The sequence below is a fragment of the Polypterus senegalus genome, chromosome 12, assembly GCF_016835505.1.
Source record: "Polypterus senegalus isolate Bchr_013 chromosome 12, ASM1683550v1, whole genome shotgun sequence".
In the NCBI taxonomy this organism is placed as follows: Eukaryota; Metazoa; Chordata; class Cladistia; order Polypteriformes; family Polypteridae; genus Polypterus; species Polypterus senegalus.
In genome coordinates this window covers 134596305-134612518 of record NC_053165.1, presented here as the reverse complement: position 1 = coordinate 134612518, position 16214 = coordinate 134596305, and the positions used below count along the sequence as shown (strand labels likewise).

Sequence of the window (16214 nt, the reverse complement as noted above, 5' to 3'; positions counted from 1 at the left end):
CTAAATAAATCAAGTTTCCTTCAGAAAACTTCATGTGGATGGTGTCCTTAAGCAAAAACTGTTCCACTGCCGTCGCCATGTGCAGTTCGATGTCCGCGCCGTGCTGCATTTTCTGCCTGCGGTTGTTGTGCACCGCCGTCCATGACCACACAGGCTGATGATTACAAAACAGAGTGAAACTTTACTGTATTTTTAAAAAGTAGCCGTTTATGAACAGTTTGAGCGATGACATTTTTTCTTCGTCTGCTTGATGGATTGCATTTTCAGACCAGGGCTGTAGGGGCAGCCCAGTGCCCCACAACTTTACTGTCGCGCCGCCATGATTATCGTTGCGTCCCCCATTGTCTGCTTTTGGCACGGTCCGCGTCCCGTTGCTATGGGAATGGCGCGCGCTCCGGGTTGCCACGACTGACAACTCGCAGACAAGCGGGCTGCAAAGCTGCAAGGCGGCGGGGTGGATGGCGGAGGCGGCAGGGAATCGACCCGGAGTGGGTGGGGTACTGATCAAGGTAAGTCGACACGGGGGCAGAAACCGAAGTGGGGAGGGGAAAGTACAGATGAAACCCCCAGAGTAGTGGACTCTCGGGTGTCCTCCCTGGTCATTAGTCGGACTGGGCGAATTCAACGCAATGTTACCCAGACAGTGTGAAACAAGGGCAACTGCTCATGACTATCAGATCGACGTCTTTTTGAGAGGTCGTGTTGCTTGTTTGGAGAGCATTAGGTCTTTCCAAAAATCTCAGCAGCCCTTCTGCACGTTATCCTCGACCGTAACTGCACCGATCAACGCCACTGAGGAAAGCCTCTCTCTGTGAGCTGCTCGCAACTTGAGAAGCCATGTTCGCCTTCTTCAACTCACTGATAGAATCACCATGCAGAAATTATTTCCTTATTTGCCAAGTCATTGATGTTTTTCTTTACCTCGACCTGACTCTAGAAATGATCATCCATCGGATCTAATTTTGGAGGTAGACGAAGGAGCAGCAGTGAGGGCCAAGAAACAAGAAATCCAGGACGGGTAGTCAGTCCATCGCGGGGCACACTGACGCTCGTTTTTAAATGGTCAGTTAACTCAGCATTATGATGCAAAAGACAAAAAAAGTGCAAAGTTCACACTGGCAGTCGCTGCCGCAACGCTAACCACTGCGCCACCGTGTTCCGCTGAATGCGCTGTTAGCATTATTTATTTTGTTCTAAACAGTCACTTTAGTCAAATAAATTCTGGCCACATTTAGAATGACAAATTGCAAACGGTTTCCATAAGATATAGTATGCAAGTATACTTTATAGATCTAATGAATACGGTATTAGTTTGCTGAACAGACATGTTCAGTGCCATTAAGTCGACTGATGATTCGAAATTGGAATGACATGAATGGATACGTCGCGCTGCGGTGGATATTAACGCAGCTGGCACTTCGGTTTGTTTCTCTGGGTACACTGATTTGCTCTCCCGTTCTCACACCGTGCGTCTTACATTACCCACTCCTTTATAATGGCCTCTAGTGTTTGACCAGCACGCCCAGCTACTCAGGGTTTTGCCACATACTACCCTGTTACTACTCCTTGCAGGCCAGTAACTGAATGAAGGGCAGCTTAAAGACGCGAGTGCGCCCCGACATGGCACTTTTTCCCGTCCAGGGTGTGTCCCGATCTGCTCACCGCTGTTATGTAGCAATTTGTTTAGGAAACAGATGGCTGGGTATTGATAACTGCACATTTCCTGTATTCTTTGGTACTACATTTAAAAATGCGTTTTTTATTCAATAATTTGTCAGCTATTCTACTCCTGCTTGTAGCCCCAGGGCTGCTGCAGAAAATCAGATCCACTGGGAAATATGTTAAGCGTCAGAACAATCCATATTCCAACGCTTTTTTTGTGTTAACTTAAATAGGGTATCAAACCATATTACGTATACTCTTTCTTGCCTTCTCTTCCTCTTTCTTAAATTCTTAAGCTAACAATCTTTAATTCCAATGTGATATTTTCTGAAAATTTTAAATACTTAATAGGAAACGATCCATACACTTACTTTTTTTAAAGATGCTGACAGTCCAACCCCTAATCCATCTATTCATTTTCCAAATCTTTTTTTTTTTCCAGTCCATGTAGAATTTGCATGAGGCAGAAACAAACCCCCTGACAGGATGGCAGTTTATAGCAACACACCTCCATTATAACTAACACGGGAACACTGTAAAGTCACCAGTCCACTTCACCTGAAATGTGTCTGGGATGTGAGGTGAGCTTGAAGTATCCGACAAGACCCCCACAAACTCCAGGGTTTTATAGTTCAAAAGGCCCTGTGGCGGTCAGGGTCTGCTCCACAATCTCTTGTTGCTCCTGGGACCCTTTACAACCTGAAATTGTCAATACTTGTAGACCAACATGAGCCGGGCAAATGAGAACGCACACTTATGGCAAGGGGTAAGTGCAAAAGTGACAGGTGCTTTTATTAAAAATCAAACAAAACATCACAGTGCAAATAGTGCAGTGCATTGTCCATAATAAACAAATAATCCATAAAATCAAAGTGATTGTGGATGTTAAAATGCAATAAATAATTCCATAAAAGTTGAGGTTGATATGTCACGGCAGGAAACCGTTCCTTTAAAAACACACAAACCCTGGTGCCTCCTTCTAAAAGCTGACACCTTCCCAGCCTACCCAGTTGCAGATCCAGCAGCACGTGAAGACATCCACCAACCTTCAGAATTGAGGCTTGGGTCCCTGCTGCTGTCTGATGCCCCTGGCAGGGCGCCTCACATCTCCAAATCCTGCTGCTACTCCTTAGCCTTACATGGGGGTCCCTCCAGCTACCTGAAGATGCTCAGCCAGAGTGACCCTCTTCAGCCCCTTTGAATGACCTGCCATCTCTGTCCTTCCTTCCTTCCCCTTAAACCTTATTTTTTCTCCTCCTCTGTACTGTGTAGGCTCCTTTATATCACCTCATTTGGACTTGATGATTTATTTCAAACCTTCACCACGCCACAGACCACTTATCGCCAGGGGTGTAGCACAGAACTCTGGGCTCTATACATAAGCAGTCTGTGGGCCTCTTCCCCTTGATCCATGTCTGTCACATGTACTTTTCATTGCAGGCTTCAAGCCCCCACTCAGTGGACCCTGTTCCCCACCCACTATGACACCCATGCTTATCACAGGCCCCCCTCACCTCACATCCTTGTATTCACCAAAGACACCCCAACAGACACACACACACACACACAGTGGGTACAGAAAAGAATCCCCCCCTTCAAAATATTCCCATTTTGTTTTTGCTTTACAGCCTTAAATGAAAACACACAAAAAATATTTCTTCCCAGCTTTACTTACTCAATGCAATCTATAACATCCAAGTGAAAGATAGCACAGCTTCAGTTCAGAAAAATGATAAAAAAAATCAAAAACAAGACATACTGAGATTAATGAAGGATCACCCCCCAATGTCAATATTCTGATGACCACCTTTTGCTTTAATGACAGCCTTGAGTCTGTTGGGATACTTCTCTATCAGCTTTGCACATCTAGACTGAGCAAAATTTGCCCACTCTTCTTTACAGAACTATTCAAGTTCGGTCAAATTGGATCGTGAGTGTTGGTGGACTGTTATCTTTAAATCTTTCCACAGATTTTCAATGTGATTTGTGGTTTGAGCTCTGACTAAACCACATGAGGACATTCAGTTTTTTCTCCTTCAGCCAAGGAGTGTGGTGCATTTTGCTGTGTGCTTCTGGTCGTTGTCGTGTTAAAAGGTGAACATTCTGCCCATCTTCAACTTTCTGGCAGAGGGTGGCAGGTTTTCCTCAAGAATTTTAATGGTATTTTGCCCCATCAATTTTCCTTCTACCCTAACGAGAGCCCCAGGCCCTGCGGCAAAGACCCCCACAACAGGATGCTGTCACCTCCATGATTTACTGTAGGTATGGTGTGTTGTGGATGGTGAGCTGCATTGGATTTCCACCAGGAGTACCGTTTGGTATTGAGGCCAAATAGTTCAATTTTTGGTCTCATCTGACCATAAGACCTTTTTCCACTTGGCATCAGAATCTTCAAGGTGCATTCTGGCAGAGCTCAAACAAGCCTTAATGTGGCCTTACTCGAGAAGTGGCTTTTTCTTTGTGACCCTCCCAAACAAGCCACAATTGTGGAGCGCTTGTGAAATTGTTCTCACATGCACACAATGACCACTTGTTGCCATAAAATCCTGTAACTCCTTCAAAGTGGCCATTGGCCTCTTGGGTAGTCTCTCTTACCAGTTTCCTCCTTGCTCTTCCATCCTGTTTGGAGGGATGGCCGGATCTAGGGAGGGTCCTAGTAGTACCAAACACTTGTCACGTCTTTATTATGGACTTTACTATGCTCCATCTCCTGCCTTATGTCTGTCCACAACTCTATCCCTGAGAGCTTTTGAAAGTGGCTTGCCACCCATAGTCAGTTGTTTGCTGTCAGTTGCACTGCCAATCAAGGGAATGCTCCAGGAACAGCTGGTTTTATGCTTCACTAATTACATTGATTACAATTGTGAACAGGTGGAAGGACGCCAGTAACCATGGTCTACAATGGAAATGGTGGTTACTTACACCTGATTGAGTTTAGGAGGGAGGAGATCCTTTATTAATCTCAGTATTTCTTGTTTTTGATTTCTTAAAATTCTTCTGAACTGAAGGTGTGCTATCTTTCACTTGGATGTTATAGATTGCATTGAGTAAGTAAAGCTGGGAAGAAATATTTTTTGTGTGTGTTTTCATTTAAGGCTGCAAAGCAAACAAAATTGTAATATTTCGAAGGGGGGGGGATTCTTTTCTATACCCACTGTATACTCACATATTACGAACATCACATATGTCAAAAATGAATCAGGTATAAGGATTGAAGTAGAACAAAGTCCCACATTTTTTTTGTCAGATCAGTTTCATCCTCCTTTCTTTTGTTCATTTTTGCAATACACCAATGGCTTCACCTCCAGTGACCCTAATGATAAACTGCTGAAGTTTGCTGATGACAACACCCCGATTGGCCTGATCACAAACAGGGACGAGGTGCCATTTGGGTGGCCAATCGTTTGACCCACAGTAATCTTCACTTGAATTCCCTGGACACAGTGGAAATGATAATGGACTTTAGGGGAATCTCCTCCTCTCCTGCACTCTTAGTTATAAGTGGTGGTGTCAGCGTCACAAGGGTGGAATCATTTCAGTTTGCTGTCACCACTGTCACTCCTGTGATAGAAATCAACATTTTAATTAAAGAAAGAAACTTACCCTCTAACAAGACAAGTCTGATCAAACCTTTTTTGAGTCAGTAATCAGGCAGGAGATAAAGCTGTTCATTGCGTCTTTTATTACTCCTCGGCTAATGCCTCAGAGGGAGCGTCCTTTACAGCAGTCTGTTACAGCATGATGAGAATGGTCCAAAAAACAAAGAGTGTAGGTCGGGGTTCCCCAACTCCGGTCCTGGACACACTGGCTGCAGGTTTTCACCATTTTCTTAAGTAGTGACCTGTTTTTGCTGCTATTTAACTCCTTTTCCTTTCATTTTAATTGACTTGTTTTTTAAGATTTGTTCCCTTGAATTTCTTCATCATCCTTTGAATTGCTTCATTTCTTAACTCTAATGGCACCCAAACAGAAATGAAATGTGAAGCGAGGGAGCCAACAGAAGACCAGCTAAGTCAGGGCCTCAAACTCCAACCAATTACTTAGTTAGGCGTCGAGTCTTGGTTGTTAATTAACACTAGAATTACCAGAGCCTACGAAAAAACTCGTAATTCCGTCCCACCTTAAATCGCTTCTTAAATCCCTTCATACCTCTCCGCCAGCGTCCTTTGTCCTCTAAATGTGCTCATAAAGAGAAGCTTGGAGCAGCCGGCTATTCCATCCCCCCACCAATTTAGAACATCCACGAACTTCTCTCAGCTCATGTCTTGATTGAGTATCTGGGAGTGAAGTGGAGTTTTAGAGTGGAAATAATAGATCGTTATTTGGAACACACGCATTTCATGTCAGTTCCGTTTCTACAGTAATCTGTGTCAACACATTGTTAAAACAGAAACGTTTTTTATATTCTAGTAGTAGATGACAAAATGTAGGCATAAACTATATAGTGTATGAAGCCTGAAGTCCAAATAGCAAAGTAACATTTTCACAAGAATAACACAATTGCACTTTTATTCAAAAATATAACTGCAGGAACAAAAAGCCGCCTTAACATGCGACATTGACAGCAGTTTATTGTAACTTCCTCTGTGGTTCAATAGAATCAGTTCCTGCTTGGTAATCAAAAGGTTACGAGTTTGATCCTGCGCCATTCTGTTTTGAGAAGTAAACTGCTCTTAGTCTTACTATTTTAGAATAAAAGTATACATTTGATTTCAGTCTGTAACAGCCGGTGCAATTTATGATCCTTGTAAAGGTTATCTTTTTTTTTTTTTTAATTTACTTTTCATTCTCTCAGTTGCGTTTTAATTAATTTAAAAGGAGTTAATTAGCAGCAAAAACAGGTCACTAATGAAGGAAAGGGTGAGAATGAAAACCTGCAGCCACTGCGGCCCTCCGTGACTGGAGTTGGGAACCCCTGGTCTAGGTCTATTTTACAAATAACTGAATTTACATAACAGTGTCAATCAACACATACATTTACTCTGGTTGGTTCGTTGGTTTACACCCAAATGAACTATATAACATACAAGTCTATTTTAACATATTCTTATCATCCTAATACCCTTTGGGTTGGGCCACCACCGTTGAAATTTCTGTGTGTGTGACAAGTGGCCAATCTTGTTGTTTACAGGACATCTGCTGATCTCTTAATCATACATTGGGTGTATTACATTAACCTTCTTCTGGTACTGTACATTCTTGTCTTTGTTGTTACTTGACCTTTGTCGGGTTTCCTGATATGCCTAAACGGGTTTCTGACATTTATTAACCCTTTTATACTTATAAGATGGATATTATATTTTAACGTGGAAAGCATATCAAAACATTTTATCCTTAATGACTATGTGACCCCAAAGTCTAATGTTTCTTCCACACTCACAGTCTTTACTGAGATCAAACAAGCTCAGCTGTCACCTTAGTCAGTTTAGCTTATCCCAGTCCGATCTGTCATTGAAAGCATCCTCGCTTTCTCCAAAACAGTCTGGTATGGTAATACGTCTACTCATGCCAAACATACACTTCAGTGTGTTATTCAGACAGCACAAAAGATTGCAGGTGTGAAACTGGACTCCACTGAGGTCCTGAACACACCATGGCTCAGGAAACAAGACGGAAGTATAAGCAAAGACTGCACTCACCCAGGCAACCATCACTTTACTACCATTGAGGAAATGTTAGCAGCCACTAAAGGCAAGAACTTCCAGCCACAGTTTCGGTCTTGCTGCAGTCATGCTGGCTCAACACGGACTGATTCATTTCAGTGTTTTACTGGCTTCTAAACTGCTCCTCCCAATCTAAATTATGTTTATTTACTGTATTTATTATTCTGTTTTTTCTGCTTATATTATGAGGACAGATTTGATATATTAATGCATATACTGCATATATTACATGCATTTCTACTTTACGGTATTGATTTATATATTTGTGTTTTGTGCAATATATTTTTCACTACAACTGTATGCAATATTGGGATGGTGTCATGCATTGTATTTTGTGTTGTTTAATTCTATGTAGCATGTTATGTTTATGGATGTAACACCAAGAGAAATTCCTAGCAACTTGGCTGCCAGGCAGTAAAGTTCATATAATGAATGAAACAAATGTAAATGATGAGTGCAACCTCACATTAGAACATTAGAAAGATTTAGATGACAACAAACAACATGGTTCTCTGTGTGAAGACAACCTTCCTAATGCTTGTGTGAAATTTAACCTTAAATGTTTCCAACTGCGTCCCCCTGTTCTTGATGAACTCATTTTAAAATTCACCGTCTCGATCCACCGTACAAATTCCTTTTATAAGTTTGAACACTTCAATCATGTCTCATACTAATCTTTTGCATAATCTGTAAAGCCTCAGATCTTTTAATCGTTCCTTATAACTCATCCCTTGCAGCCCTTGAATCAGCCTAGTCGTTCTTCTCTGGACTTTTTCTAGTGCTGCTATGTCGTTTTTGTAGCCTGGAGACCACAACTGCACAACGTACTCCAGATGAGGCCTCACCAGTGTGTTATAAAGCTTGGGTGGAACCACCTTGGACTTGTACTCTACACATCAGGGCGCTATATAACCTGACATTCTGTTAAATTCCAAGCTTAGTATCATCTGCAGACTTAACCAGCTTGATACTTATATTATTATAAATATTACTGGGGCAGCCAAGCCCCAATTGCGGCCAGTCAGCTGCTCGCGTTGTGAAGAGGGGGGCTGAACGCAAACCAAGGAGATGCAGTCACTCCTGCGAAACCCCCTCTTAATCGGTGATAGAATGGGAAACAAATATTTTTTTTTATTTATCTCATCTTTGCTCGATCAGCTGCTGCTACTGCTCTGCGTGATCTGCATCTCGCCCGGCGCTTTGAACATTTAAAAGCCTGTACAGCAGCTGTCCTACTCTTTGTCTTTTATTTCCAGCCCCAGGAGTGGTTAAATCTCAGGCCGTGAGTTCTTGATATTTTTTAGTTTATAATTTAAACACGGAATAAGAATCTGAAAATCTAACAACATCGCATTAAAGTTCAATAAATTGTGAAAAGAATGATACCAAACGTTTATATGTAGGTTTTAAAATAAGCCCTATTTAAAGTGTGACAAAAAAAGTCACATAAAAACATTACATAAAATCATTGCACTTTTAGGCCTAGGATTTTATATATAGAGAGTAGATAATAAGTATTATTATTATATTTATATTATTATTATTATACAGATCATTTATATACATTAAAAATAGTGGCAGCCCTAGCACTGCCCCCTGTGGCCCACCACTCTTAACATCACCCGATTATGATAAGGTGCCTCACACCATCACCCTCTACTTCCTGGATTTTCGCCATTTTTGCACCCATCTACACATCACAGCCTGAACTCCCACTTCTTTAATTTGATGCCCAACCACTTAGGTGGCACCTTATCAAATGCCTTCTGAAAGTCAAGACAAATAACATCATATGCTCAATTCTGGTCGTATTCTTTTGATGCTTCTTCATACAATTCCAGCATGTTAGCAAAACGTGACCTCCCTTGTCTGTATCCATGCTGACAATTCACTGAAACTCCTGTACTTTCCATGTGTTCCTCAGTCTTATCCTTTAGTATTTCCTTCCATTAATTTACCTGTGATGCACGTTTAGCTTACTGGCCTGTAGTTGGTTGGAACTGTCCAATGACCCATTTTATGCAATTTGATATCTTCCATTTTTCAGTCCTTCAGAATTTCCCCAGTGTGTAGTGACTTCTTAAAAATATGCGTCAAGACTTTATATACATACTCACTAACCTCCTAAAGAACTCGAGAGTAAATATTATCTGGTCCTGGTGATTTGTTTGATTTCAGCCTATTTAATCTTAGCAGCACTTCTCTCTCTACAATTTCCAAATCAGTCAGTACCTCCTTGATAGCCCTCAGAACACCTCATAAAAATGTGAGTTTAGAGCATCCGCTATTTCACTGTCTGTTCTTTTACTACTAAACGAATCTCTTTGGTTCATCTTTGGCTGTATCTGCTATATTCCTCTCTGCCTTTCATCTTTTCCAATTTAACTCTTGATTGTTTCCCTCGTGCTTTATGTGCCTTATGGTTAGCATCAGAGTTATTAGTCTTATACACCACATACAGCTGTTCTTTCCTTTGCAGCTTCTTTTCTATCTTTGGAAAATCAATTTGCTTCCATTTTCACGGTCAACGAACATCCTTTAAACACTTTTAAAAGACCTATGCCACTTTGTGGCAAACAAAGTGATATTTAAATTTGTTTGGAACCTAATAAAACAAAAAACCAGAAAGGAGATCCTTTGTTCCGGTTTGCCGTTGTTTGCTGTGTCATATCGCATGCAGTGGCCATTTTGTCTGCCATTCTGTGGCTTACGTCTATGTTGGTGACTCCACAGAATTGGACTGCATGTTGATGCTAAAGCCAATGTCACATTACATGACTTTTTGTCAGATTTGCAGATTGCAGTAACTGATCTCATCGCTGCACCAATTCAAATTACATAACTGCAAATCGCACCCCTGGTCACAATTATCAACTGAGTACTCATCTACCAGCGCAACCATGCATGATGCCTGACAGAGCAGTGCTTCACAAAGGGTTAACAGCTTCAGCAACTGACTAACAAGGAAACTAAACTTGTTTGAGTTTATCCTAGCCAGTTGCAGACTAGCAGGTCTCAGTTGTTAGTCATGTCCCATCAGACGATCTGCTTCTTGGGAGTGCACTGCCAATTGGCTCCGATGGGCTAACATTACATAAATGAAGTCTACAAATGAAAATTGCTGGAAAAGTCGTCTAATGTGACAGGCTTAAAGCTGTATGTGGCTGCTATCCTCACTATCTTTATGGTCCCTCTCATTAGTCTCACCTGCAATGTTTATGGCTTGTTTATAGTACTTATTCTTTTTTTTGAAAATGTCACACATACTGTAGTTTTCAGCAAAACAGCAGCTTTTGACTCTCACTCTTTTAAGGTGCATTCAGATATAATCCAGAGAGCACCTACTACGAGAGCCATGTCTGTCTGTCTGTTCACACGAAACAACTTGACTGAAATTTGCCATAATTATTTCTCACTTCTTCAGTTTTTTGTTGAGATATCTCAACTAGAGCAAGCTGTACAGATTTTTGAAATTTCAAAATCTCCCTTTGAAGAGCATTTGCAAATTTGCAAAAATATCAATCTTAAAACAGAGGAGTGTTCTGTGCAACTTTAACTACAAGTTAGTTAACTGCTTCCATTTTACCCTGAGAGCGATTACTTCCAACTTGTGTATTTATTTATTCTTTTTTTCTTTTACTCATTCGACAGCCACTCCCAACAGCAAAGCAGTGACACTCCTACAGTCGTGCAGGCTGAAGCAGGACAGGGGATGGGGCGGGGCCAAGTGTAGGCGGAGCTGAATGGCTGAGTGTGACCATATAAGAAAAAAACAACTTAGATGTGCATTACTTATTCAGTTCACTAATAATGATAGAGTGATGGTGTTTATTTATGTATCACTATACAAGGTGTGGCCTGTAGGGGGTGCCACGGAGTCCCAAACCCCAGAAATAATTGCACAACACCAAGTCCTGGATGCAAATAATGATTTATTTGTAAGGAAATACCTCTCAACAGGCTTCTTTACAAAAGTCGCACATCACCACACTCCACTGTTTCTCTTCCCTTTGTGTTTTTCTCCTCCTTCCACACCTCTCAGCAAGCCATGTCTGTCTCTTCCCTACTTCAGCTCCTCAGGTGATATGGAGCAGCTCTTTTTATGTTGATCCCAGGGGCATTTCCAGTGCCCATACATCACAACTGGGAAGCATTTCCGGGTCTAACGTGATCTCCTTCACTTCCTTTTGTAGCTCCACCTGGTCTTCCCCAAGTTCCCCAGCAGGGCTGCCAACCAGGACTACAGCTCCCAAGTGCATCAGGGCAGTTTATCTGACCCACAGAGGGCAGCCCCTTTCTGTCTTTCCAACCCAGCTAGGCAACTCATTCATCCCTGACCTTCCATTATAAAGACATCTTGGCTGGTTAAGGAACCACTGATATTTTGTCTTCTGGGACAAAGGCAAGTACTGTCCCTAACTATACTAATAGAGCAGTGGGTCTCAATATAAACGAATAGTCTTCTTCTGCCTCTGCCCCATCCTGCGCTCGTCTCTGTGGCTGAGCAGCACCTTGTGCAAACCTCAGTCACAGCACCTCACTTCTCCTTCTTCTTGAAATCAAAGCAGGGAGGTGACATGATGTCCATAAAAGTAAAAAATTAAATCAGCCTGAATTGCGTAAAAATGTTTGAAAGATGGCTCGGTGACATTTAATGCTACAGTGACTAAACCTGTACTCAGTATTTCCACTACACTAAAAACAATCTGATGACCACCTTATCTAAATATTATAAGGATTCCGTGAGTCTCTGATGCTGAAGTGCCACAATAATCTGCTCTCTATCATGTTCGGAGGCAGCCAGCAATTTTAATATGGGACTTCAGCAAAAGATTTAAATCTCCATTAGGCATTTCTTTGAAAAATTGTATGTTTAAGAAATTTGAACAACAATTAGCCACAGACTCTCCCCATTCAATAACTAACAAGAGCACGGGAATCTTTACATCACCTGAACTGGGATATTCTGTCTATAAAAGTGATTCACAGCATGTACACTATTAGCACAGGTAGATGAATTAAAATATCAAGTAAAGTGATTTGCGAGGGCTTGGTCCAATCTTGGATACAAGTGACTGTTTAGGGGGAGTAATTATACTGTTGTACAGATAATATCACAACCGGTGCTTCCCCAGTGCATCATGGGAGAATCTCCACAGAAATAGGCAAAGCTAAAGTCACACAATGGTGGCACCCATTGTCAAATGAAAATAGTGCCAAAAAAGATGGTAAAAAAATAATCAAAATGGAGAGTCTGAATAACATTCTGACTGCAGAGTGGGATTCGTTGGGTATTAAAACCTGCAAAACTAGAATACGGAAAACCCAAGAAAATTTAAAAAGAAACTGAAATCATAACACTTTCAAATCAGTTAACCAAGTCTCCAAACACACCTGAATGTTACACCAAGTGGACATATTCTTACTTATTTAATTTCTTTATTTTCAATGCACCACTGGCTTCTTGTTTTCAATCACCATTGATTTACACCTTTTCTGTTTTCTAGCAGGGTAACACAACAAATGTTCAGTCGTAAAAGTGACCTATTAGACACCTGCTGTGATTGTGTTCCACCCATACCAACCAACCAGGAGTCATATTTTTGTTATTTAGATTTGACTGGATAACTAATAATTGTGAGGATCGAAGTGGGGTACTGTGTGTGTGTGTGATGAATAGCAGATTGCTCTAAGTGCCTGTACTGCTGGTGAAAACCTGGACTTTTCCTGTTATTAAGCATCCTTTCTCTTGCATTTATTGTCTTCTTTTTGTCTTCTCTGTACTTGTAGATATTTTTGACTGTAAAACCTTTGCCCCATTACTGGGGCTTTCCAGGCCACAAGCCTGAAACTGGAGTTTGGGGATAGGCTTCTTTGGGGTTGGTGAGGCCTACATTTTCGGATCAGATCCATGTGGCAGTGTAGATCTGACTTTAGTTTTGAGCGTCTTTCACTTTTTTTTTTTTATTAGTTTTGAGCGTCTTTCACTTTTTTTTTATTATTAATAAGTGGGCAGATTCATAACATCAGGTACTTACATTTAAACAGTGTGACCACAAAGGGGCACCACTGAGCCTCAATCCCAAGACACAGTAATACAACATACGTTTTTAGAATAAAATAAAAGAGATTTATTCTTACAAAGTACCTCTTTACAATCCTCTCTAGGAATCTGCCACACTAACAAGACAAATTAAACCATTCTTCCTCCTCTTCTACCTCTGTTGAGTTTTGATTCCGTTTAAGTCCGGTGTCATTCTGTGTCTTTGGTGAAGCACTTCTGGCCCAAACAAAAAGTAGGGAGCACCCCGCCCCCAAAAAAAACAAACAAAAAAAACAGTGCCCTCTTTCGATACCCAGGGATCCCAGCAAGACTGTACTTCTGGACTCAAACTCCCAAGCATCCCTGTGGTTGTCCCAATTAGGCTACCATTAGAGGACCACTGCCATCTGACTTATGGGGGAATGGAACAGCTCCTGATCCTCAGCCTTTATCATCTGTCCATTAAACCATACTGGCTGGGTACAAATTTATTTGCCCCAATGACCAATTTGCTTGTGTCATGGCACTGGCCACACCGTCCAGGTAATGAACCATCCTTTATCCTGGCCAGGATGCCCATTCTCCTACTAACAACAATTTTATGCCTAAGAGATCTTTAAAGGAAAGGAGTACACACATCTTTAGGCTTCAGTGTGTTTCACCTTGGTTTTGATGCATCCCTTTTCATTCTGGAAATGAAAATATACGAGACAATGCATGATGGGAGATGCTCTGTGACATTAACAGAATTCAGACTGCTTCCTACAGCCCATCAGGTGGCATAATGGGTGCCCACATGAAATGCAGTGTATTGTCAAGGGCAGACAGTGTAGGTGGCCCACTGAGTGGCAGCTTCTAACTCTCTATGAAGGCTTAGCCGTTTGGAAACATGAGGGACTGCACAGGAGGGTTGTGGCCTGACACTACAAGACTTTATGTGGATGCCTTAAACATTGAATTGACATTTTTTGGAAAGTCTAAATAGCATTACTTTAAAACATAAGCTACCTAGGGGCATCTGTTATTCAATTCCTGCAATACAGTAAAACAAAACCTTGTCGGCACTTCAAAACAGGGGCTGGCAATGTATTAGTTACATACCAATGTGTAAGAAGACCTTAAGAAAGGCTTTGTTTGGTCCTAGGAAGACAAAGCACAAATAACAACACTTTAAAACAGGGGCTACAAATAGTCCATCAGTGATGGCAAATTAGGAGGGGGGCTACTTTAAAATGTCATTTACTGCTACATTGTCATGGCTTTGTTTGTGTTTCACAGCAGTAAAGTGATCATAGTGAGCCCCTGCTCTATAAATGTGTGCCCCCTGTCACTGAATAAATGGGAAGAAAAGAAAAATATGAGTGGGGCAAAATTTGGGAGGAAAAGAAACTGGGGAATGTGAGGATAAGCAGGATATCTGCTCATCCAAAGAAAGGGATCACCCCTTGGGATTAGGAGAGCATTTGCAAAATTTTTAACTATTTCTTTGCAGTCACTCCTCCGTTATCTATCTTTATTGTTACAATCATAAATAAAAATTGTGCAGGGACTGGCATCCTGGCAGGGACCAAACATGGATCCTTACCTGGCCTGTAGGTTATTATAATGGCAGGAGAGGGGAAGACAATTCATTCTGGCTCATTTCTTCTCCAGAACACTGGCTGACAGGCTATTCAGTCTAGGATTCCTACAAGGGCACCTGCAGTGCATGCTGAGTGCTGTAGTCTGGTGGGGCAGCCCTGTTGGGTTTCGTGGGGTCCAGCAGGGAGAGCTGCGGGGGATCAGTAATCTCTACTTTGTGGGGCTTCAGCACTCCCAGATGGGGTATAAAAGAAGAGGCCCTGCTCCAGTCCAGCGAGCCAGAGTCGGGAGGAAGCAGACGAAGCTTGCCTGGAGGAGTAGAGGAGACAACAGGAGAGAGAGTTTGAAGAAGTGCTTTTTTGTGCTTAGTTATGCCATGTGAAATCTGTGTGCAAGGTAACTGCCTGATTAAAACCTTTTGTTTCCATGGAGACTTGTGTCCCTGTCCCTGTGTTTCTGTCTGGAGTTTGGGGTGCTGCAACACCCCCTGGTGGTCACAAAATGTATTCAGTGCTTCGAGAACACTGGTATATCTTTGTGTGAGCGTCGTCTCAGGGGCAAAACCACAGCAAAATAAAATGTGTTAAGTTTTATATAATAAAATAATGAATATGAACAGTAGCAAAAACATACTGGAGTTACAGGCCTTTGCTAAAATCAAAATCCTTTTGTGAACTGTGCATTTTAGAAAGAGAAATTTGAATTGTATTAAATGTTCATTTATGCAGTGGGCTGGCACCCTGCCCGGGGTTTGTTCCTGCCTTGTGCCCTGTGCTGGCTGGGATTGGCTCCAGCAGACCCTGTAGTTAGGATATAGCGGGTTGGATAATGGATGGATGGAAGGCTGCGAGAGATTAAAGGGTAATGTCCAAAGCCTGTGTCGAGTCCCACTGTGCAACATGACATGTTTGTATCCTTTTCAGCTTACAATGGGGGTGCTTTTCTTGTGGGAAAATCCCATCTCTTAGGTCCCAGGTCAGTTCTAATATGGCATTCCTTCAGTGTGTACTTTACATGCCGTTTGTGTGTTGTGTGTGCAGTCCTTCCAGACGCTGCCAAACATGCAGTCCATGCAAGTGTCACCTCTTATTTTTCCCGGGTTGTGAGTCTGCACTTGATACTGACCCACAATAAATGGAATAAAACAGGCAATGAAAAGAAACAGATTAATATCTTAGTTTTGACAAATGCCTTTCAAGATGGGACACAATTGGTCAGATTTCCTTTTTACGTTATATGTTTAGACCAAATCCAATGCTTTCATT

The 16214-nt window shown here is 41.7% G+C and overlaps 1 protein-coding gene across 1 annotated transcript in view; it reads left to right on the top strand.

Moving 5' to 3' along the window:
• The first annotated feature begins 432 nt into the window (after positions 1–432).
• Positions 433–16214, top strand: part of iqch (IQ motif containing H) — a 98991-nt gene continuing 83209 nt past the window's right edge. The window contains exon 1 of the mRNA XM_039773511.1: positions 433–509. Within this exon, the coding sequence (XP_039629445.1) occupies positions 459–509 (51 nt within the window). The 5' untranslated portion in view covers positions 433–458. The remainder of the gene's footprint in view (positions 510–16214) is intronic.